The sequence below is a fragment of the Gracilinanus agilis genome, chromosome 5, assembly GCF_016433145.1.
Source record: "Gracilinanus agilis isolate LMUSP501 chromosome 5, AgileGrace, whole genome shotgun sequence".
NCBI classification, from domain to species: domain Eukaryota; kingdom Metazoa; phylum Chordata; class Mammalia; order Didelphimorphia; family Didelphidae; genus Gracilinanus; species Gracilinanus agilis.
Genome location: NC_058134.1, coordinates 201,111,310 through 201,137,234, shown reverse-complemented (window position 1 = coordinate 201,137,234; position 25,925 = coordinate 201,111,310). Strand labels below are relative to the sequence as shown.

Here is a 25,925-nt window from a genome sequence, read left to right as displayed (position 1 = left end):
GCTGAGCAGTCATTTGTCAGTCAACTCAAGTTCAAGACCATCAAATTAACTCATACAAAAGTCAGTGTCACAAAACTGAAATATCAATCAATAAAGGTGAGCAGTACAGAATTTCATGAGTGAAAGAATCTCCCTTTGGTCCTTGCTAAAGTGGCCCTGCACAAGATTGATTTTTTTTTTAAACCCTTACCTTCCATCTTGGAGTCAATACTATGTACTGGCTCCAAGGCAGTACGGTAAGGGTAGGCAGTGGGAGTTAAGTGACTTGCCCAGGGTCAAACAGCTAGGAAGTATCTGAGATAAGATTTGAACCTAGGAACTCCTGTCTCTAGGCCTGCCTCTCAATCCAGAGTCACCCAGCTGCCCTGGAAAGACTGATTTTTACAAATACAATATACATAACATATATAACACTGGGGGGTGGGGGTGGGGGGTTGTAATACTGCTCTAATTACTGACAGCTAGTTATCATTCTATTAGTGCTTTCCCAAAAGGCCTAAGGCTTATTTAAATGATTAGACAGTATCAGTTTTAAGTTGCTCGTTTCCAAACACATTCCAATTTCTGGTTTTTTAGCATTAGTTCCATAATGGCTTTGCCCAACTCCATCAGAACACTGTTCCCAGTCAATTATGGCTGAATGAATGCGTAATATAGTCACCCAAGTTCGATAAAGGTTAGTTAGTATCAAGAACAGCACTATAATCTTGGCCAGTGATCTAAATATAGGTTTAATCCTGGAAATGAAGCAATGGTCTGCAAAAGTGTCACATGCCTGGTCATCATATCTTCCCCCATATCACTGTCATCAACAAACATTTACTAAAAGCTTACTAGATTGTAGGACTCTCTATTAGGTGTGAAGTTAAGATTAACTCTCCCCTTGGCCTATTTTTAGCTAATCAAATCAAGAACTTAAAGTACCCCTACTTGACACTAAGTAAGAGAGTTCCAAGTCACTTGCTAGAGTAGGTGACAACTCCAGAGGCCACTGCCCTGCCCCTGGGCAGTGCTAGGCAAATTGAAAGACTATGATTGGTTCCCATAAAATAGGGAAGAGACAGGAAGTGATGTGGAAAAAAGGACTATAAAAAGTCCTGAACTTCCTGTCCAAGAGATTTCTCCTTTGGTCTTCTCCTTTGGAGTTCATCTTTGGACACTCTGCATCGGTGAGCTGGACTGAAGGAGGAGACTCTTTCCTTGGCTTACTGGGTGAATAGCTGACTTTCCTTTCCTGGCTTCTGGAGAGACTGGATCCAGAGAGGCCTTCTTTTCCTGGAGGAAGCTGCGTTGGTAGAACCCTTGCTGAAGATACCACCAGGACTCCTGGCTGAAGAGACTACCATGACTCTACTCCATGTGGAGATCAGGACTTGAGTGCCCTTGCCAGGTGGTGAGCTAGACATCTTCAGACAGAAATTATAGGGTATCTAGCTAGGCAATATTTTCTACTTCATTCCTACATTTCTCTCTTTTACTATATCTCTATTAAACTAAATTGTTAAGATTGGCTAACAGACTTATGACTTAAGAGTTAATTTTTAAATTGGCGACCACAATATTACTTTAGAATTTTCATATTTAGCATAAAAACTTAAATTTAAATTCTTACATTGGTATTCCATTTTTAATAGTTCTAGCTAGAGAACTTTCTTTCATCTGGGTTAAGTAATGAAATAAGTAGAATTAAGAATAGAGAAATGAACATATCTGTAAGTATATGTGTACACACATATACAAAGTCAGGAGAAGGGAGAGGAGGGAGGGAACAAAAAGTCATCTTCATGTAATAGATGGTATGGATGGTTAGCAGATATGGTTAAAGGGGGAACACACTTTCAGGAGGCGATAAATTTTGAGCCAAGTTCTTTAATTACCTGGCTACCATCTTCTTGTGCCTTTCGGATCATATTTTGTCGTGAGTCAATCCAATAAAGTTGTTTGTCCAAAGGGTCATAGTCAATGGCTCGAACATTCCGCAGGCTGTGAATAGGGAGGATGATATCAGGACTCTGTTGCTCATCAATCACCATGCGGTTGATGGCATTCTTTTGACTGAAGAGCAGGAAAGTGGTAGGAGCTTAAAAAAAGAAAAGAATGGAAAAAAACTATATTTCACTAGAAGAATGAGGTCAATTTAAGTACTATTAAAAATGTCATACTGTGTAAATTTTCACCAGTTCCAGAGAAGGGGGAACAGGGAGGTGGCAAGTGAATTTTGGAATCTTTCCATTATTTGTGTGCACTAGGAAGAGAAGCAAAAGTTGAAGCATAGGACAAATTGTTCAAGAGTTAACACTTAGTGTGATCAGGACTTAAGCAGGTCCATAAGGATCTCTGATAAAATTTACAAAAATGTTCATTCTTTATGAACTCTAGGATCATTTTAAGTGGATGTGGGGTGGGGGTCCATTAATATATACTAAAAACAGTTTCGAGATGATCAAACTGACAAAAAACTTAAATTATATTCCTGACTCTGCCACAAACTAGATGTGTGACCTTAGGCAAGTCACTTAACTCCATGTTATCAATAAATTCTAATAAAAATGTGAAAATAGGGGCAGCTGGGTAGCTCAGTAGATTGAGTCAGGCCTAGAGACGGGAGGTCCTAGGTTCAAATCCGGCCTCAGACACTTCCCAGCTGTGTGACCCTGGGCAAGTCACTTGACCCCCATTGCCCACCCTTACTACTCTTCCACCTAAGAGCCAATACACAAAAGTTAAGGTTTTAAAAAAAAAAGAAAAAAATATGAAAAAGGAATAACTGTATTTTGTATTTTGTTCCTAAACAGTCTAATATTTTGCCTCACTAACAGTAATATCTGATGTCATGACTGAGTGTCTATTCCTTGGAAGAGTATGGATGCCTTTCATCTTGTCCCTCTCAGAAAAATCCGGGCTCTGATACTGATATAATCCTTTTTCTAGCTCTGCTGTCTTTCTCTGTCTTCCCCACTGGGGTAGTCAAAGGAATTTGACATTTGAACCAGTTTTCCCTTATCACATTTGGATTTGTATAATATTAGAGTCAAAGGATCTGGGTTAAAATCCTTTGGGCAAGTTACAACCTCAGATTGCTCATCTATAAAATAAATAGGTTCTACTTGGCAATGTATACGGTCCTTCCCACTCTAAATCTTATTTAGTCCTTCAATTAAGCATTGAATTAAACTACAAATATTAGCTATAATAAAGATAGTAATAATTGTGGTTGGTATGGTTTCTATTTGGGGTTATATGGTACTTTAAGATATATGAAACACTCTATTCGCAACAACCCTGTAAGCATTAACCCTAGAGTCAGAGGTTTGGGGATTCAAATCCTTCTTCTACTGCTTATTACGTTGTTTGAACTTCAGCAAGGCATTTAACTCCCTAGATCTGCTTTCTCACCTATGAAAGGAAAGGGTCCAACACTATGGTTTCCAATCTCCCTTTCAGGTCTAGTTTTATACCCCATACCCCTACAGTAGGGAGAACAAATATTACAATAATCCTTTTAGAGATGAGGAAATTCAGACTCTGAGTTAAATGACTTGCCCATTATCACACAGCCAGTAATAATGTAAGGCAGAATTTAAACTTAGATCTCCTGAATCTAAACTGCATTGCTGCTTCTGATTTTGACTGAAGTTTTCTATCAAATCAAAGAATAAAAGCATTTTCAAAACAAGAAGGAACTTCAGAGCTCACCTAATCCAACTCCCTCATTTGATAAGATGAAAAACAGACACAGAAGATCTTATGGTATTTGTCCAAAATCAGAGACCTGGGAAGAACCTCAGATAAAAACAATCTAAACAAGTTTATCAATCCTTACTCTTCTTGACCTCTCTGCAGAATGACCCCATTGTGCCTGGTAATCCTATCCTATATGGGTTTTTATAGACAATGCTGCCTTGGTTCTGATCTTTGACTAGAACAGACAGAATAAAAATGATCAATAGGGAATCAAAACGTGAAATTAGCAAAGAGCAAGCTACCCTAAATCAGTGGTGACCAGACTCACACAAATCAGGTTACTGTAAGAACTGGCAGAAGTGACTGATAAGCCACTGATAATGAAGTTCAAAAGAACATGAAGAACAGAAAAATACCACAGGATTGGGTAGGGGGAAATGTTTCAATTTCCCCTGTCATCTCTTCCTGCTTCCCCCCCAAAAAGTAGAAGGAGAGACAGAATGTAGTCTATAAAATTCAGGTCAGGATGCCTGAATTCCAATCTGGCAAAATTCTAAAACACTTTATTAAAGGGATGATCTGTGAATATCTGCAAAAGGAAGCAATAATTACTAAGATTTAGATCATGAATAAATTATACCAGAGTGACCTCATTTCCTTTTAAGTTACTAAATTAGTAGATCAGGTGAACACTGTAGAAACAGCTTACAGTAGGGCTATATTATTCATGACCTAAAGACATCACCTCATCCTTAAATGAAAAAACAGGCCACTCACCGAGAGGCCCCTTTATTCCCTCCTGCTCATTTCACATTAATCAGACATTTGACTAGTGTCTCAATCTTCACTCACTTCAGAGAAGTTACCCTTCTCCTTCCCAAGCCAAGCTTTCCTCCTCATTCACCCTTGATCTCATCTTCCCCCTCAATTTCTCTAATACATTGCCTCTACTATCCCTCTCACATTCTCATCTTCAACCTCTTTTTCTTCTGGCTCCTTCTCATGCCTCAAAACGTGCTCATGTTTCCAATGTCTTTAAAAAGCCCTACCTGATGTTTTTATAAGCTCTTGTCTTAGACCTTTGCACCCCTTGGTGGCTAAACTTGAGAAAGTTATGTATACTCCCTTCTGAAGCCCACATCTTCCTTCACCCCCTGCCCATCCCCAAAGCCAATTTGGCTTCTGATTTCAACATTCAATAGAACTGCTTTCCCCAAAGCTATCAAAAATCATTTAATTGCCAGCTTGAATGGTCTTTTCTCAATCCTTGTTCTTTTTGATATGTTGGCAGCACTGAATTCCTTCTCCTGGATGATCTCCTCTCAAGTTTTCATGACAATGTTCTCTTGATTTCACCACTCCTAACTCAGACTCCTTGATTTACAACCATGTCACATCTACTAAGCTCTCCACCCCCAAGCTCTGTCCAGAGCCTTCTTTTCGATCCACACCATCTTACTTGAGGTTCTCATCAGCTCCCAAAAGTTCAATCTATCATCTCTATATAGACGATGACAAGATCTCTATATCTAACCCTAGTCTCTCTCCTGAGCTATATCTCAAGTCTCTTGGATTTTTTTAATTGAATGTCACACACACACACACACACACACACACACACACACACACACACACAGGTATGTGTATGCAGTCATAGCATACCATGTATAAGGAAAGGCAAAAACAGCCTCCAAATAACCTGAATTCTTTTTTTTTTTAACCTTACCTTCCATCTTGTATTCAATACTGTATATTGGCTCCAAGGCAGAAGAGTAGTAAGGGCTAGACAATGGGGGTCAAGTGACTTGCCCAGGGTCACATGGCTGGGAAGTGTCTGAGGCCAGATTTAAACCCAGGATCTCCCTTCAATCCACTGAACTACCCAGCTGCTCCCCCAAATACCCTGAATTCTAATGAGGGAAATAATATGTAAATAACCAGGTACATAAAAGGTAGGTACAAAAGACAGATGATAATCTAAAAAGGGAAAAGTGGGGAGACCACCAAAGCCCTTCAGCAGAAGGTGGATATGAACTGAGTCTTGATAAAAACAAGGGATTTTGCCCAAGTTCACATAGGAAGTAAATGCTAGAGTCAACATCCAGATGCAGATCGGGTCCTCTGACAACTCCATTGTTCTTTCCTTTCATATATGGTTAGGCAACAGTTTATTTTAAAATGTCTGCAGGTTTCAGTAGACTGCAAGCTGAATATGAATCAATAGTGTTCTATGGCAGCCAAAAAATATAATGTAGGTAGCTTATGGGAATATGGGGTTGGAGTTAAGAGCTAAGTTCAAATCTGACCTCAGACAATTACTACTTGTGTGACTCTGGGCAAAGCACTTAACCTCTGTTTGCTTCAGTTGTCTCAACTATAAAATAGAGCACCTAGATCAGAAGGCTGTTTGGATATCAAAGGAAATAGTGCTTATAAAGCATTTAGCATAGTCACTGGTACATAGTAAGCACTATATAAATGTTTATTCCCTTCCTTTCTCTCTTAATTTTAGATTACAGCAAGAGATATATAGATTCCAGGAGAATGGGGAGATAGTTCCATTTTACATTTTCCTAGTCATAGTACATATGGAATAATACCATGTTTATTTCTGGACACCATATTTTAAGAAAGCCACTTACAAGTTAAAGTCTTTAGAGAAAGGTAATTAAGATTGTAAGGGGCTTAAGACCCTGCTAATATGAGAATCAGTTGAAGGAACCATAATGATTTAACTTAAAAAAGAAATGACTGGACTAAAGGAGGGGGAAGGGGTGCTAAAAGGAGAAAGTGAGAGATGAGAGCTGTTTTTCAAGTATTAACAGACAATTATATCTTTTGGATGAAGGATTAGTTTCACTGTCTTTGGCAATGAGTAGTAGAGGCAGAATTAGCTAAATAAGTGAACCATACAGACCAGTAAATGACTGGAAAAACACATATTAAGTGCTTGTTATGTACCAGGTACAGGTTTAGGTTTGAGATATCTAAGTGGCATGATCTGCTTCAAGAGAGTTTTCTGTCATCTGAGTTTTTCTAACAAAGGCTAATCACTTGTTTGGAACAGTATAGAAGAGATTCTGGCTTATGTTTGGACGACATGGCCTCTGAAGTCCATTCTACTTTAAGATTCTGTGACTCCCTGAATCCTATGTTAAGTCTCATCTACCTACAGTAATACAGATAATTTCTACATCATGACATTATCAAGTCTCTGCTGGGCAAAGGAAATGAAAAGTGCATTCTTCTTTTGGATTATCTGTTCTCTATTCCCACTATAATAGGAGGGAAAATGTCTACTTCTTTTATGGTTAAAAAAATTGAAACCTTGGGTTCTTTCAAAGAGATAGATTAAAATCATTCCAAAGAATTAATTTTATCTAATATTTCTGTGACTCTATTCTCTTTGGTAAATCTGCCGACTTTCTCCCATTCTTATGTTTTCCTACCTACTACATCTGATTACTAGTACCCTCACCACTATGCATGAGAAGCTAAAAATTTAGGTGCACATTTCTATGTGCATAACTATTAAATAGAAAGCCCTGAGGACTACTGATTTTGTATTTGTGCCTCTTTTAATTTCAATTAGGAGAAAACAAAAATTGGCTATATTTATTTTCTCTCACTTTCGGATCTAATACATTTTAGTTAAACACAATGCCAAATTAAAAAGGGTTAATATTTTGCCACATCATTAAATATTATTACTACCAAGATAACAGTAACAAAAAATTGTTTTAGTAACCCTCTTCTCTTTCCAGTAAATATCATCTTTGGTCTTTCATATTTTTTACTGCAGAAAGGGCATCCATAGTGTTTTCAAATTCTTGCTTTTTCCTCAAACTCTAACTTGTTCTTAGAGAATTACAGCTTACCACTGCAAGTCCTGTTGTCATTATTCAGTGAGTAGTGGGCTGGACATCCACAAACAAAACCACCAACTGGCACAGCCAAGCAGAGATGGGAGCAGTGCCCATTGCTGGAAGCACATTCATTCCATCCTGCTTGCCGAGAAGAGTGAAAGACTAGGATGTCCATCACGTAATCCAAATGACCCTGTATGATGGTTCGGTTTTGGCCACTGGTTTTATTGGCACGTTCAATGCTACGTCGGCTCCAGTCTGTCCAGTAGATATAATCCTGGTACTGAGTCAAGCCAAAAGGATGAGGCAAATCATCTGCTATAACTTCACGATTCAGGCCTATTTTGAGAAAGGCAATAGAGGGGTAAGGATAAAGAGGATGAAATATGAAGGGATAAAAATGTCTTGCTGGCAGAACAAAAACATTTTGTAATACATGAATAAATTACATTTGTAAGCAATTAAGAAGATTGTAACTATTTTGGAAATAATTCTAAAATCAGGCTAATCTCTGCATTGTGTTTTCTGGCCTTATGTCTCAGAATGACATTGCTGCCAAGTCAGATTTGTTTCAACTTCTGGAAACATATTTTGATAGCATTATTAATTCTTCCTAATAAAGAAAGGCTACTTTTCTGGTAGTTTTTATTACCTTTTTTCTGTCCATAAAAAAAAAAAAAGCCTGTTTTTATTGTTATTGTTCTAGGTAACAAAAGAGGTAATTTTAGGACTATCTACAGGTTAACCTTTGTTAAAACAAATTAGTTATATAGTTCCAAAAAGGTGTGCAGACAAATATTTAGTTAACTTTTTTTCAAACAATCTTAAGGAAAACAAAATTCCTTTACTATAGAAGAATGTGGACAGTACCATGGGATTTTTGTTAGTGGTATTTGATGTATATATAATAAGTGACTATCATTGAGCTTTATGTAAAGAACCACAACTTAATAATTTAACTTCAAAATTGTTTACACTGAAGGTGAACAGAAAACTTATATTCTCAGCTTCCCTACATCCAAACAATGTTTCATCATATCTTCTTCAAATGAGATATTTGTGAAATGTACTACAAATCTTAAGCATTATATAAGAACTATCATCATCATCACCAAAGATTAATTCTGGGAGAGTTTCTATTTTTATACCATAGGCTTCTCTTTTCTCATTACCCTGTCCCATGTCTATTTTTTAAAAAATATTTCTCTGAGATAAAAAGAACACTGTAAAAGAGACGAAGAAAAAGAATCCAAAGAGAAAACATAGAACAAGAAGCTTATTGCATATATCCTTCCCCCTGGTCCAGTTTAAGGAGATTAGAAAGCAGATACAAATTTCAATTGTTCATATATAGCAGCAAATCTACATGTCACATATATAGACATATAATTATCATAGATAATAACATTTAAGTCACCTCAACCTAACTTTATATACAAAACATCAATAATAACCCATTCCTTAAATGTCTCAATTTGAATTAACACCTTACCTAGCATATTTGAAGATTCTATTAAGTTGGTATCCAGGTCTGTCCAGTAGAGTCTTCTTTTAGCATAATCAATAGTTAAGCCATTTGCCCGTCCTACATTTGGAACTAACGTAGTTCGTTCACTTCCATCCATGGCAGCCCTATCTATCTTGGGTTTTCCACCCCATTCAGTCCAGTACATAAACCTAAATTTAAAAAATATTGATTATTTTACATTTTTCATTTTTGATCAAGAAAAGAACAGGAAATATCCTATAAATAAGTATACAAACTTCAAAAATCTGAACAGCACAATATTGGGGGGGGGCAAAAATTATGGCTACAAATAACTCTTTAATTTTCTTTATAGCACCCTCAACTAAATATTATTTTCTTAAATGCTAGAAGGGAAGTAAGTCAGCTTTTCTTATAACATTTCTAATATCATTTGTTTCAAAAGTCTCAGAACTCAACCCTTACATTTCCTACTACATGTAGTATTTGGTATATAATGAATCTTTATTTGCAAAGCTTATAATTAATAGCAGTGGATTAAAATCTAGCCCTGTTCATAAAAAAGATCCAATAAGTTTAAAAGTGAGCAAGGTCACTGAAGAATTTTAAGAAATTAAAGTATTCTACTTGTTCCAGATCTTTCTTATATTAATCTAAATGCTATTTTTCTTGCATTTTTAATAAAGGAAATGCTATGCTATGGCATCTCACTACCTAAAATATAATTTTTCTTCTCTGCTCATCTCAAGAAACTGACAGAAAAATTATTAACAGTTCATTCTGATCCTCTGTCATTAAGATAGAAGGAAAATGCAGTGATTCATTGGTTCAAAAGCAATGTGGACAAATCGATGAGATATATGTTGTGGGTTTTTTTCCTTCTGGAAAAACTGCCCAATTCCTAGATTAAAAAAAGTAATAAAAGAAAATTATTTGAGCTGAGAACTTCTTAATATAGCTAATGATCTTAGTCTGGTTTCACTTAGCAAGTATCTCTTCACAAAATTTACAGTAACAGATATAACTCTAGGCATCTTGCTTAATAGTATTCAAGAAACTACTACTTAAATGCAGAGCCAAAGGTAGAAATACTATTTTATTTCTTAATCTTGGAATTGTCTTCTCAGAATAATGCTGAGAAACAAGAATGGAATAGTGAAATGAAGGGCCTGGACATCATGCCTTATGAGGCTTAGTTGAAGGAAATGGAGACTTTTAGCCTGGAGAAAAGAATACAAAAGAGGGACATGACAGTGCTCTTCAAATATCTAAAAGGAGATGAAGGATGAGATTGAAATGAAGTTAAAGAAAAGCAGATTTCAGCTTAATATAATTAAAACTTCCAAAAAAATTAGAGTGATCCAAAAGTAGAATGGAGAAAATGGGTTTTCCCTCACCAGAAATCTTCAAGCAAAGGCCTGAATTATCAGATTTCTTGTAGAAAAGAATTCTTGTTCAGATACAGTTAGGACTGTGGCCTCTGAGGCTCCCTCCAAATATGTTATTTTATGATTTCAAAAATATGCCTGGCCATTTAACAGTTATTTTCCATTAAAATTCAATGGCACTTGTTCATGCCCTTTTTCTTTATCTCAACTGGTTAGAAGTAGACAGCCTCATAATTATAATAAAATAGCTTTTTTTACAAAATTATTTCCCATTATTTTACTTTATTCTCACAACAACCCTGTGATGTAAGTAGGAAAAGTATTTTATAAATGAGAAAACTGAGACACAAAGTTTAAGAGATTTGAATGTTATAAAGATAATGAAAGGAATTAGAATATGTATCCTAACCTCTGCCAAATTTTTCTTTTAAGAAAATCAGTACAATGCTAGCTAGAAGCACTCAACAAACCAGAACTAGTTTAGAATTCTCCTATGCCAGCTGTCAGCTAATCTATATCCGTGGCTTGGGACTGAAAATGCATCTATGAGCACTACAACAATTGATAGCTGGTGTATATGAAGAACTGAGACATATAAGCAAGCTTTCATATACTAAAGAATTAATGTAGGATCTGAACCTACCTATGAGACTTTGGGTAAATCATTTCAATGTTCCTTGGCCTCAGTTTCCTACTCTATAAAATTAGGGACCTCGACTAGACTGTCACTAAGGTTCCTTCCAGTTATTAAAGACATAACCATATAGTCCTACGAATGCCAGTGTTTTCAGACTTTATGCAAGTAGCACTTGTCAGGTGATGGGTATGAGCATACCCTTTGGGAGTCAAAATGTGTGTGAGCCAAAGCTGACACTTGCTAGTAGTGACCCATACCAGTGTTCTTGGTCATAAATTCTAAATTTGCCCAACAGTTAATGCTAGGAGGCAATATCACCATTACACCTTAATGCTACATGATAGTATCAGGAATGCTGACTCTGAACATGGCCTAACCTGATTACAGCTAATCAGAGAGGAGGTTGAGTAAGTAACATGAAATCATCTACTATAATTTCAAATGTGGTAGATATATTTGTTATCTAAATATTTGAATTTTATTAAATATCATAAGTAATTTTGAGTTTTCCTAGCTGGTGATTTTAAAGAGCAATGCCTGCAATTCAGTAGTTCCCAAACTTTTTGCTCTTGAGCCTCCTTTATACTCCCAGAACTTTTGGAGAACCTCTTCTAAGAACTTTGGTTTATATGGGTTATATCTATCAATATTTAGCATTTTAGAAATTTAAATAGTACCATTATAAAAATTGTTTTGATCTCATAGACTAGATCCCTTGAAAGGGTCCCATAGACTCCCACAGGTCCCTAAACTCTACTTTGAGAATTGCTGCTATAGACAATAGACCAAATGCTACCCTTATTAATGAGCAGGTTTCACTGTAACATATAAATTTCTTTGATTTTGTGACAACAGTAAAATCTCACTGATATGATATACAGTCTGAATTAGTCAAAAGTCTAAATCATAGAATATTTTTAATGTAGCTTTATTACTTCTGAGTATAAATGTTGTCTAATATGAAATTAATTTCCCGATAGTATTTTTTTATGAGCACAACCCTTTGGTACATAAGCATATGGCTCCAGAGTACTTAAAATAATTCATTTTAGGAATATAATTATTCTATTAATCTTCTTTGCCTTATTAATTTGCTTAAATAGCTTCCTTCTTCTAACAATGCAAAGGTACACTCTGCCCATTATTATCAATTCTAAATCACTGATGACTGAAAATAATGTTTTGGTTTTTTTTAAACCCTTGTACTTCGGTGTATTGTTTCATAGGTGGAAGAGTGGTAAGGGTGGGCAATGGGGGTCAAGTGACTTGCCCAGGGTCACACAGCTGGGAAGTGGCTGAAGCCGGGTTTGAACCTAGGATCTCCCGTCTCTAGGCCTGACTCTTACTCCACTGAGCTACCCAGCTGCCCCGAAAATAATGGTTTTAAAATAAAATCTTTCACCAGATTTTCATTTAGGAATAACATCTTTAACAAATATTACTAGGATATCAAGATTCTATCCATGATTATCTGATTATATCCCCTCCAAAATTATGTATTCAAGGCTGATCAGTGCCATCCAATTGTGCCCTTCAGAAAACAATCCTACGTAGCTACAAAAACTACAAAGGTAAAATTAAGTTTACCCTTCAGCAGGGTCTAATGCAAGAGCTCTGGGGCTATCTAGGTCCTTCCACACCAGAACCTGACGATGCTGCCCATCCAACTTTGATACTTCGATACGATTTGTTCCAGTGTCTGCCCAGTATAAATTCTTCCCTAGCCAGTCTACAGCCATGCCTTCTGGATAATCCAAGCCAAATTCCACCACATGCTCCAGTGAACTGCCATTCATAAATGCTCTGCTGATAGTCTATGGAAACAGAGACAGATAAGACAAGCAAATAATAACATAAAATTTATGAACAAAATATTATATAGAAGAATAAATTAGGAGGAGTTTGGGGGAAAGGATTTTTTAAAAGCAAAAACAAAACAAAATCCTATACAGTTCAAAAGCAGTGAAAATATTTCATGGTTTTTTATTTTAGAAATAAGTTTAGGTGACTGAATGGAACTTGTAAATACTAAAAATATAGCAATGACCTTCAGAATTTTCTGTCAATTTAGAAGAGAACTTCGGCATTTTTAAGAACCAAAATGCGAGATGTCCGGATTGATATAGTAAATAACCTTTATTTAAAAAATATTTTTGTTCATCAAGTAGAAAAACATGTAATTAAAATTTTTGGATAGCTACAATGTAGACTCAGCTTTCTAAACATATTGGTTTGATATACCTTTAACATCTTTAAACACAGCAGCCTGCCTCCTTCAATCCTACCTTGTCTATGTGTGTATACACTCCTTTCTAGTTCCACCTCAGCTTCAAATTCTTCTGTCACTAACTGTTGTATTTCAACAGTTGTAGAGATCACTGAAGTGAATTACTTAAACTGAAACTGAGTAAGGTATAATGAACACTATATAGTCACTAGCTTTAAATACCATACATTCTCTGATGAAAACTATCATCACATAACAGAATCAGTATAAGCTATTCTGAATACAATAGAATTTACACAAGCCCTCATGAAACAAGTCAAGAACATCTAGCAAAAAGAAGCAAAGTTTCTTCAAGTATTCTGACCCATTTCTATGATACCTCCTTCTCTTCCTCCCACCCCAACCCCTCCCTTCATCTGGGAATGAGTGTGAATAATGTTTCTATCCAGTTAGTTTAAAAGCCCTTCTACTCCATTTCTTAAAACCAGTAATTGCAATTGTAGGATATAAAAAAAAAAGTTTTTTTAAATAAAATAATTTACTAGCAGGAACAGCAAGGTGACTCAGTGGATTGAGAGCCAGGCCTAGAGATACTTCCTAGCTGTAACCCTGGGCAAGTTGCTTAACTCCCATTGCTTAGCCCTTACTGCTCTTCTGCCTTAGAACCAATACATAGTATTGATTCTAAAATGGAAGTTATGGTTTTAAAAAAATAATATTTACTAGCCCAGCATCTTAAAAGACTAACAAACTATTTAAATTTCTTTATCAACAATAGACACCAAACTTTCAGCTCTTAAACTTCTGCTCAGGTTGAAGAGTATATATGATGTTACTGGACTATTTTCTTAGGAAAGAAGAAAGTCAAGCACATTTAATAAAATTGAGTAAAGCTAAAAATAGTGGCTAGAAAAGAGAAAAAAGCTAGTAAATTACACAGTAACCATGAGAGTCCTGGGAGAGTTCTAGATCAAAAGGTGAAAAACAAAAATTTACTTGAACTTTTGGAAACAAAAAATATTTGGCACGACAAGATGTAAAAGCTGGAAGACACTTTAAAAATCACTTAAACTTCTCATTTTATAGAAGTCAGTTGAAATCCAAAAAGGTTAAGTGACTTGCCCATAATTTGGTCACAAATATATTAAGTACCAGAGCTGGGTTTCAAACCCAGAGTTTCAGTGATTCTTTCTACAATATCACAGTTGCACCTTAGACTGCTACATGGATCACACCTCACTCTCACTACCCAGTGGTAGTCTAACCATGGGTTCAGCAACCTTTTAAATCCTTAGTACAACTTTCGGAGATCATAGACTGATTGTGAGCTAAAAGGGGACCCTTAACAGCCATCAAATGGAACTTCCTCATTTTACAAATGAGGAAGTTCAGGATCAAGGAATTCAAAAAGACTCAGTCACAAAGATAGTCAAATAACATAGCCAGAATTTGAATCAATATATTCTAACTCCAAAACCAGTCAATTTTTCCACTGTTTCACATGGCCTAATGTCTATGGGCACTACAGTTAGGCCAGTGAGAAAAATAAAGAAGGAAAAAAGGAAATCTTAAGAAGAGAAGAGGAAAAAAAGAATATTTAGAAGGGCAGTGTTAATCATTATCTACCCTAGTTCTATGTTTGGCAGCCCAACATCTACCATGGTAAATAAAGACTCCATCAACAACATAACTAAGGCTGATGCTTTGGGTTCACTGAAAAAAAAAAAAAATACCAGTGTACAAAAGGGGAAAGAGTGTGAAGAGTCAAAGGCTGTAACACCTTGTTTAGTGAAAATCTGAAAGGGGAAAAAGAATGATCCCCAAAAATTTGTGGAGGAAAATATATAATTTTTCTTGCTTTCTTTCCCTTTTATAGCTCTAATTAAACTACTGAAATGTTGTCAATAAAATTAGGTTTATAGACCATATTTGTATTCTCAGACCAATAAAATAAACATAAATCTTTAGGGCCCCCCAAAAGGATGATATTTTTTAGATTTCATTTCTTCTCCAAATTCCTTCTTCTACCAGTGCCTTCACCATTCCAAGAAAGGATGAACAGTGTTTCAATTGTCTTCAAATTTTATGAAAATTTTACATTTCATCTTTACACTAGGGCAGTCAATCAACTTCTAGGAAGCTTCCTCAAACAGGAGACACAAGTCAATAATAAATCAGTACTTTTTGGTCAAAAATAGCAGGAACAATGGGTCGGGGTGGACATGATTGAGGGTGTGGACTCGAAACTCCCACACCAATGCAACTACCAACAATTTGGAAATTGGTCTTGATCAAGGACACATGACAAAACTAGTGGAAATGCGCATCGGCCATGGGTGGGGGGGTACAGGAGGGGGGGTTGAAGGGGAAAGGTGGAGCATGAATCATGTAACCATGTTAAAAATGAATATTAATAAATGTTAAAAAAAATAGCAGGAACAATATATTGCAGAGATAGAAAATTCTAAAAGTTAGTTTTGAATCAAATGGTCTATAATTTATTTCCTTTGTTTCTTTTTAAATTTAGTAATATTTTATTTTTCCCAATTACACATATATATGATCATTTTTAACCCTAAAATTAAATGTAAAACTACCCTTCCCATTCCTTTTATTCCAGCTTTCATGCTTTAATCACTCTAATCCCCTTTACCTTCAGAGAAATATCAGTCCAGTAAATACGATTGTCTGTTACATCAAAATCTAAAGCAGAAGCTTCTTTCACACCAGTGAGCGGGATGGCCACATTGTTGTTGTTCGTTTCTAAAGAGATGCGCCTTATGTCTGCTCTCCGAGAAAACAAGAGGAAAGCTTCTGGAACTATGCAGGTCTTCATGTCACTGATAAGCTCAAAACCAATGGGGCAGGCACAGCGGAGTCCCTGAGGTCTATAGAGGCAAAGATGGCTACATCCTCCATTTTCATTAGCACATGGGTTGGAACCTAAAAGTAAATTATTTAAAGACAGGAAAAAACATAGACACAAAGCAACATGACTTTGGGTGCCAGTCATTTTAAGATTGCTAAATATTTTGATGCACAAAGCCATATGTATATTCTCTTCCATGCCCAGACAAGCAGTATTCATAGACTAGTAGAGAAATAAAACTTCATTATGAAATTTTTTCCTTCACACCTAACTTTGGAACTTGTTTAAGTTCCAAATATTCTGCATTATATTGAATGTTTTTAGTAGAGAGGTATCCCTCTAAAACAAAGCCACCCAGATTTAAATTTTGTAATCAGAGAATTAAGTCCTATTAAAAGGGTCAACAGGTCATGCCTATAACTCCAAATTCCTTAAGTTGCTTGTTGTTGTTGTTTTCTGTTTTGTCCTTGAGGAAAATGTGGAAAGTACCAAAACATTAATCATCTATTTTGATTACTCAAAAAAAAAGCTGCTCCATAAACTTCTGTTACTCTTATTTCTTCTCTTCTTCCTTCTTTTCTTTCCTAACATTATTAAGTTTTGACCTACTCACCAATGATGTGATGAACATTTGTGGCTTTTAGGCCCATAAGATCGGGAAGCTGATCTATGATGATTTCCCTTTCAGCACTTCGTTTGTGCACCCGTTCAATACTACGTCTTTGCCAGTCGGTCCAATAGACATAGTCTCCAAGCAAGGTGAACCCAAAAATGTGGGGAATCTTGTCTTCTACCAACACTCTTCTTCCAGTACCATCTGCATTCATAACCTTTGGATTGGTATCAGGAGGAAGGGAAGAAAAGGGGAAGAAAAAATTTACCTATTATATGAAGAAGATAATACAAACAAAATAATTTAGTTCAGGTTTTTATTTTTAATCCACACTTGATTTCCTGTTTTTATTTTCCAGAGCAACTATTATAGCTCTTTTCCTTCTTCAAATCCCCAAATCCCTCTTCTCCCTAGCCAATTACTTGACTGAGGCAGAAAGCATTTGTAGAGGGCTCAATCCAAACCATAAAACTTCTCAGGTGCTCTCTTCATTTCTTTCTTCCAAATGCAAGGATAGGGATTACTAGAGTAAATCAAATCACCCACAACACCTACCATGAATGATATACTCTACCACAATCCATTTCAGGTGAAAACTAGATAGCTGAAACTACATTGTAATTGCTTTCCCTTGCTTCACCTTCCTTCCTTCACTCTAGTCCATCCTATTCTTAACTATATAACATTCTTCCTTAAATAAAGATCTGATCATATGACTCACCTAATTTAACCCACTCCTGTGGCAGTAAGAAGCACATTCCATAAAATCATTTGACACTTGTTCGGCCATTTCCCAAAGAATGGACATCCCTCAATTTCCAATTCTTTCCAGCAGAAAAAGGAGTTGCTATAAATGTTTTTACAAAAAGGTTTTTTACCTTTTTAAAAAAAAATTTTGGAGGGAGCAGCTGGGTAGCTCAGTGGGTTGAGAGCCAGGCCTAGAGACAAGAGGTCCTAGATTCAAATCTGGCCTTAGACACCTCCCAGCTGTGTGACCCTGGGCAAGTCACTTGACCCCTATTGCCTACCCTTAACACTCTTCTGTCTTGGAACCAATACACAGTATTGACTCCAAGATGGAAGGTAAGGGTTTAAAAAAAAATTTTTTTTTGGAGTACAGACTTAATAATGTTATTATTGGATCAAACAGTATGCACAGTTTTATAGCCCTTTGGGCATAGTTCCCATTCTTCTCAACCTACCTAGAAAAAAGGTTATAGCATCATCTTACTGAAATGCTCCAGACTGATGACTAATTACCTTTACTTCTCTGAATTATATTTAATTCAATTATATTTGATTAATAAAAGTATCCACGCTATGGGCAAAATAAATGAAAAATCATAAAGTGTAGTTAGCTGAACCAATACACAGTATTGATTTTAAGAAGAAAGGTAAGGGTTTTGTTGTTTTATTTTGTTTTTTAATAGGTCATTTACATTGTAGTAGCAGTTAGAAAATGGCAGATATGTGTAGCATTATCCTCTCCATTCTAAGATTTAAATACTGTTTTCATATTAAATAAAAAGAATCAATTATTAGGTAATACATTTAAATTGTTTTAAATCTTGTTCTTCAACAAATTTGATTCAATAATCAATTCAGCACTAATGAATTAAATTCACTTAATAAGTATCTGACATAGGCAAAATACTGCACTAGGTGCTAATATATAATAAGATGATATCTGCAATTCAACATAGAGAAGGCAAGACATAAAGAATTACATAATCCAAAATAAAATCTAATAAGTATGTAAGAAGTAAAAACAAAAAATGAATACTGGTTCAAGAAAGGACAAGTCATTTTTAGCTATAGATAATAGTGCTGTGAGAGTTTCATAGCGGAGATGACAACTGTGGGGTAGTTATTTCAAGTGAATTCAATCACTACATCCAAAGTAGTGTGCTAGGTTCTGGGAAAAGAAATTAAACACACCATGCACTCTACCTTCAAGTAGTTAAAATCTAGCTGGAATGTTGATAAACACATCAATACACAAGAATTTTATGACATAAGGCAGTATGTGCCAAGTGTCAAATAATAAGCACTTTGTGACCTACTAGGCAGTAGAGATTACTTCCAATTTCACCTAACAGGAAAGGCTGAAAAGAGGAAGAGTTTTAGTACTATAAGAATTAAAAGATAGGAAACATTACTTTGAATTTTAATCATTAGGGTTGATATTAGTAGTGCAAAAGGGTGCATATTAACCCTGCAAAGACTTATTGCAGAATTTTTGACAGTTGAAAAGGGTTTAGAATCCTGACTAGTGGCAGTTGATCCTTGAGAATCCATGAGAGTAGGAGGGTCAACTGTGCTCTGTCTTTGGACTGAAAGCCTGACCTTTATTCTGCAGCTTTTCTCTTAAGATTTGTTAGCTTAACTATTTCCTTTGGATTTCCCTGACCTTCTCTTTTCCCCAATTATCATTTTCCCTTCCTGAATTTCTGTGGGTTTTTTAAAGGAGGGTGAATCTGGGTGGTAGCTTTCAAACTTTGTAGATGTAATTTTCCCGTAGTCAAGTAGGGCTTCCTTTGATACAAATTATCTCTTGAATCACAGTATCCAACCCTTTTAGGCAACAAAATCTCTCAGAGCTGAGTTAGGCAGGTCCTTTCTCATTCTCACATTCCTGTCTCCCTCCCCCACCTGAAGCTTTCCCCAGGCTGCTGTTAGAGTTACCTTGTATCCTTCGGTCCTTTACAATCAACCCTGAAATTCAATAAACCCTGTTAGTCATTTAATCAAACATTTGGCTAACTCATTAGTTGACTGATAAGAGAAGGAGAAGGGGAGAAAGGAATAATATTGTCTCTGGGTCCTGAGGGAGTTGGAGACATCCATTTTGAGAGGAAGAGGTAATCCCTATACTTCCTCTGGACCCTTCCTTTGTGAACTTGAGAAACTGACTAGAAAGCCCTCTAGTCAGTTTCAAGCCATTTCTGGCTGGCCCTAACCTTGGTCTGTAGAAGTGCCCTTCCTACCTGGAGGGCTCAGTCTGTTTCCCTTCAGTGTTTCTGTCTCAAACCTGTGTGCCCAGTCTGTATCTCCCTGCTGCAACTGCCTGCCCAAAATACCTCATCCTCTCCCTTTGCTCCACTATTGTATCCTCCTTATCCACTTTACTGCCTTAGGGATCCACAAACCCCCATTTAGAGTGCCTTATCCCCAATTAACACCTTCTCCTGGTTTAGTCCCTTATTACCTCTAGCCTTTAGTCCCTTACCTGCCTTACCCTCTATTACAGCCTTACCTTGCCTTAATTTCCCTATTACAACCTTACTTGCATTTAGTCCCTTTATACCTCAGTTTTATACCTCAGTTTATTACCTTTGACTATTCCCTTATTACCCTACTTGCTTAATTCCCTTATTATACTTCCCATAGGAAGAATATGAATTGGATCTTGCTGAAAGTTTACTTAGGAGAGTAAGGGCACAAAACTAAAATTACATATGACCACAGTACTTCAACATTACAGGAGACATAAGATTATCTAGTATAATATTCTTATTTAAAGAAAATGAGATACAAAAAAATTAAGGTGGCTTGGCCAAATCTATAAGTTGGTGGCAGATTGAGGTCAGAAATGCTTTTATTAAGAGAATATAGATTTTATCTTGTAGACAACAGAGAGGACATGAACTTTTTTTTTGCTGATGTAAAAATATACAGAGACCCATGATCAACTACCAAGTATACAGAACTACACTACAAGAAAATGAAAAAAGATGAAAGTAGCACAGAACAGGCACCAGGACCTCAGGTAGAATAATGATCTCTCCTCATGGTACTCCTGCATCACTAACATTAATGCAAAACATATTCATTCTCATCAATCTAATCTACACAAAGTGACATCCTAACAAAATTTCAATAACACTATTATCTTAGTTTTCCACGGAAATGACTCAGGCCCTAGAGTTAAGAAATAGAACATTCCTATGGTGGCAGCCCCATCTATGTGACCCCTAGAGAAGGAACTTGAACTCAGTATAAAGCCACAGAAAAGATATAAGGAGACAATGTTGTCATTTTGAACCAATAGAGCCTTCCAGATATAGCTGCTATGGGCTGGTGTCAACAGTGGGCTACTGGAGCTTTTTACTGAAGCTCTGTTGCCTAGCCTTAAATCAGAATTTAGAGTTTTAAACATCCATTAGAGCAGTAATCAGTCCATGCTTTCTCATTCCCTCTCCCTTTCTCTTTAATCTATCTATCAATCTAGGTGACTCCTAGCTTTTAGGGGCTCACTATTCTGATGCTGTACTTAGTACAAACACCGTTTCATCTTTAGCCCACTGCAAGCTCAGATATTCAGAGTTTAAAAGTTCTGCCAGCTTTAGCCTTCCAGGCTGTTGAGATTAGAGATATGCTCTACCACCCACCATGGCTGGCTCCAGCATTGCTATTAAATTAATTTGCTTTATTTTAATGAATCTAAGACCCCAACCCACTCTTATGACAAGAGTTTCTCTTAATTTTAATTCAGACAACATATTGGACTAGAAAGGGCATTAAACCACAAGTCAGATGCCTAAATTATAGTCCTAACTGTCACGGGCTAGCAGTGAAACTTTGGGAAGTAATTTATTTTCAGTTAGCATCCTCCTTTGTAAAATGGGGTTTCCACATTAGATGAAACTTGGCCAGAGCACCTTCAAGCCCGAAAATTTTAAGAAAATATTTAAATAACAGTTTTGAGATCTCATTAAGGCTTGTTTAAATAGGAATGTTAATATGTATTTGTTTCTGTATGATTTTTACATCTAACCTAGACTTAATGACCTAAACTTATGGCAGATCAGAACATAGATGATTTTTTACTAAATCCAGATGATACAATGAATCTTTGATTACTCTCTCACCCATACTACAGATTGCAACCCATCTTTAATGAGGTTCTATCATAAGTTCTCTATTGTTTAAGGAAATGAAGGAAAAAAGGTCATCTTCCTCTAGGTCTTTCAGTATTTAGAATTTTGGTTGATTCTGAGAGATTACCATAACATTTTAAGTATTGGGACAATATTTACTATATGTTAATAATTCTTATATTACCTCAGAGTAATTTAATTAAACTTAAGGAACTTAAAATGTGTTACTTTAGAAGTCGATCCCTCTACTTAAGCTAATGTCTACAGTAATCTTGCCTATTTTAACTATATTGTGGTGTGGGTTATGCAATCAAAGAAATTTCCAAAGACTAAAAGTCATAGTAGGAATAGTCTATTAACAGGAAACATGTAGTTGAACCATAAATACGGCATAACACCTAGATTTGTTGCGGCAATGGCAAACCTCTCATAAATGTTACATCAGGTTTCTTGAGCATAATTACATGATAAAGTTGAATTATCCATGAGGTTCTAGAAGGCAGTGGGGTCAACCAGAACCAAAATAAAATTCACTGCTGTATAATTTAAACTAAATAATGTGCAAGACACAGATGACAGTTTGACAGACAAGCAAGTGATACAAACTGAATTGGGCAGACTAACTTTCAGATAAGCAAGAGAAATACTGTAAAAAGAAATTAAATACAACTTAAAACTATACCTAAAAGAAGACATTGCCTATCTACCACTAGAAGTCAGACATCAGAATCCAAGTAATATTTAAGTAAATTCAATTTAACCAATATTTGTAGTGTATATATTTTTTAAAAACCCATTTGTGGGAAATTCCATAAAATACATTATTTAATAGCTGTAATAGCACTTCCCTAAAATGAATACATTTTAAATCCCATTACCAATATTACTAATATACAGAACTTTTATAAGGCAATTTAATAAGAAAAATTTTCTGCTTTGAATACAGCAGAGAAAAGATGATATTGTGCATTCATTAGTAAAAACAACCATAATTCAACAACTAATGTAGCTAAATCTGGCTTTCTAATGTCTAATTAATTGTAAAAGGCTCTTTTTATATAAAGAGTATGAACACCACAAAAAAGTGTAAAGAACGAAAACTCATTAAATAATACTTGTTTTGGAAACAAGATCAAGATTCACTTTTTTTTAAATTTTAAACATTTGTTAATATTTATATTTTAGAAAAGTTAACATGGTTACAAGATTTATGCTCTTCACCCCCCGAACTCCCCCCTCCCCTGGCCAATATGCATTTCCATTGGTTTTAACATGTGTCATTAATCAAGACCTATTTCCAAATTGTTGATAGTTGCATTGGTGTGGTACTTTCGATCCCCTATCATGTCCTCATCATCCCATGTATTCAAGCAGTTGATTTTCTTCTGTGTTTCCTCTCCTGCTGTTCTTCCCCTGAATGTGTGTAGCATTCTTTTCCATAAATCCCTCAGAATTGTCCTGGGTCATTGCATTGCTGCTAGTACAGAAGTCCATTGCATTCGATTTTACCATAGTATATCAGTCTCTGTGTACAATGTTCTTCTGGCTCTGCTCCTTTCACTCTGCATCAGTTCCTGGAGGTCTTTCCCGTTCACCTGGAACTCCTCCAGTTTATTATTCCTTTTAGCACAAAAGTATTCCATCACCAGCATATACCACAATTTGTTCAGCCATTCCCCAATTGAAGGGCATACCCTCCTTTTCCAGTTTTTTGCCACCACAAAAAGCACAGCTATAAATATTTTCATGTAAGTCTGTTTATCTATGATCTCTTTGGGGTACAAACCCAACAATGGTATGGCTGGATCAAAGGGCAGGCATTCTTTTATAGCCCTTTGAGCATAGATCCAAATTGCCATCCAGAATGGTTGGATCAGTTCACAGCTCCACCAGCAATGCATTAATGTCCCAATTTTGCCACATCCCCTCCAACATTCATTACTCTCCCTTTCTTTCATTTTAGCCATTCTGCTAGGTGTGAGGTGATACCTCAGAGTTGTTTTGATTTGCATTTCTCTAATTATTAGAGATTTAGAACACTTTCTCATGTGCTTATTGACAGTTTTGATTTCTTTACCTGAAAATTGCCTATTCATGTCTGTAAGATTCACTTTTAAAGTCAAACTAAAAAAGGTTCCCTAAAAATGAATTTCCTCAATTAAACAAGAAACAACAAATTTCAAGATAAGAATCAACACTGATAAAAAAATAAAACTAGGTCTAGTTATTTCAAACAACTTTCAATGCAACAAATTCTAATTCAGTAAAGAATATATACAGTCTCTTGGGATTCAATACAAAAAATTACATATAAAACTGTTAACTGATTTAAGTATTATAAAACTGAAATCCAACAGACTAGTTCAATAAGAAAATCATTAGACTGCTACAGACTTCCTTAATAGTCTATCCACTAATTCAAATTCCTGAGAAAAAAACAGGTATGCCCCAGCATATAAATAACCAAATAATATGAAAAATAGGCTGTTGTTAAAAGAAGAAATTTATCATTTAAAAAAATCACTAATAATTGAAAAAATGTAAATTAAGCATCTCTGAAGTTCCACTTCATATCCATCAGATTGACAAAAAAAAGGAGATGCTAAAATTCAGGCACACTAAAGTTCCCTCTAACTAGAGCTGGGAATCAGTCCAAACAGTCTAATCATTCTAAACATTACTAAACAGAGCATTACCTGGTTTATACCTCAAAGAAATCCAAGTAGCTGGAGATTGGTGGAAAAAATGCTGAGCCTGGAGCCAGGAAGGCCTGAGTTCAAATTTAGCCTCAGACATTCACTGCCTCTGAGACCCTGAACAAGTCACTTAACCTCTCTTTGTCTTAATCTACTGGAAAAGGAAATGGAAAGCCATTTTGTCACTATATCAAGAAAACCCCATATGAGATCACAAAGAGTCAGACGTGACTGAACAACAACAAAAAGTCAGAGAAAGAGAAAAAGCGTCTTTATAAAGTGACTTTTTTTTATAGTAGTAAAGAACTGTGAACTAAGGAAGTAGACATCAATCAGAGGAATGATTGAACAAACTATGATACTAAATGAAGTAAATAGAACCAGAACGATCATTTTAAAGATAAATAACTTTGAAAGAATTAAGAATTTTGATCAAGTCGATGAAAAATCACAATTCCCAAGTATTGATAGGGAAACATGCCACCCACTAGAGGTGGATAGAGTTGATAAATTAAAGAAGCAAAACATTTTTTGGACATGACTTTTGGAACATGCTTTGTTTAACAAAGCATATTTGTTATAGGGTATAACAGGACTTGGACCTTCCTCCAACCTCCCTTTTGGAAAAAAAAAAGGAATTTGTTTTCTTCCACAGGCAACAAAATTGAAGCATTATCATTATCAATATTGGATCTGTATGCATCAAGAGTTATAGCATCCAGTTTTTTATTCTACGGGAATAAAGTCTATCAACTTACTACCTGACTATTGGGCAAGTATTATAAAATGTTACATAGATATACATGTAACAACTAAGGACCAATGAAAAATGGATAGGATTACTCTACTTCTCAAGAAAGGAGAAGACTAATAAATAGCAGCATTTCTAATTGTTTCCAGCCTACAAAACTAAAGGGAATAAATACTAAGTGTCCTTTCAAGGGAAATCAGACTAGGATCTATATACATCACTTGATAAAACTGATTAGGTTTATACTACCAAAACATGGGAAGGCAAAGCTTAACCCAACAGAAAATTTATATAAGTTTAAAGTTCTATAGTACATACCCATACCAGACTATCCTAAATCATACAGGCAGAACTAGAATTCACAGCTAAAACATATCCTAAATTGATGAGACTGCTACCAATTTGTAATTCTATTTCTTGCTTCCATGAGGCTGAGCAGGATTAGGAGAACTGAAGATTAAGATCTAAAGAAAGGCTCAAGAAGAAGACTATAAGAAATAAATGAATGAATAAAATGAATTAGTGGGCTGAACTGAAAGGTAGGACATGCTGGTTATGAACGATAAGAAACAGAAAGAGAGAAGGGGGAATGGGTTATGGCTGTGGAGTTGTTGAGTTTAAGAAAACAAAGTTGGATGCATCTGCCAATTTATTAATAGGTCCTTTTTTAAGTAATTAAAAGGTGATTACACGGAGGCAGCTAGTTGGCTTGGTGGAATGAAACCCAGGCCTAGTGAGAAGAGGCCCTGGGTTCAAATATAACCTCAGACCCTTCCTGGTTCTGAGACCCTGGGCAAGTCACTTAACTCCCATTGTCTAACCCTTACC

At 35.8% G+C, this 25,925-nt stretch overlaps 1 protein-coding gene across 1 annotated transcript in view; it reads right to left on the bottom strand.

Moving 5' to 3' along the window:
- LRP6 (LDL receptor related protein 6) overlaps positions 1-25,925 on the bottom strand; it is a 137,199-nt gene that overhangs the window by 28,768 nt on the left and 82,506 nt on the right. Inside the window, exons 8-13 of the mRNA XM_044679784.1 lie at positions 16,771-16,987; positions 15,942-16,231; positions 12,649-12,875; positions 9,043-9,227; positions 7,563-7,889; positions 1,878-2,080 (exon numbers count right to left, since the gene is read on the bottom strand). Coding sequence (XP_044535719.1) covers positions 1,878-2,080; positions 7,563-7,889; positions 9,043-9,227; positions 12,649-12,875; positions 15,942-16,231; positions 16,771-16,987 — 1,449 coding nt within the window. The remainder of the gene's footprint in view (positions 1-1,877; positions 2,081-7,562; positions 7,890-9,042; positions 9,228-12,648; positions 12,876-15,941; positions 16,232-16,770; positions 16,988-25,925) is intronic.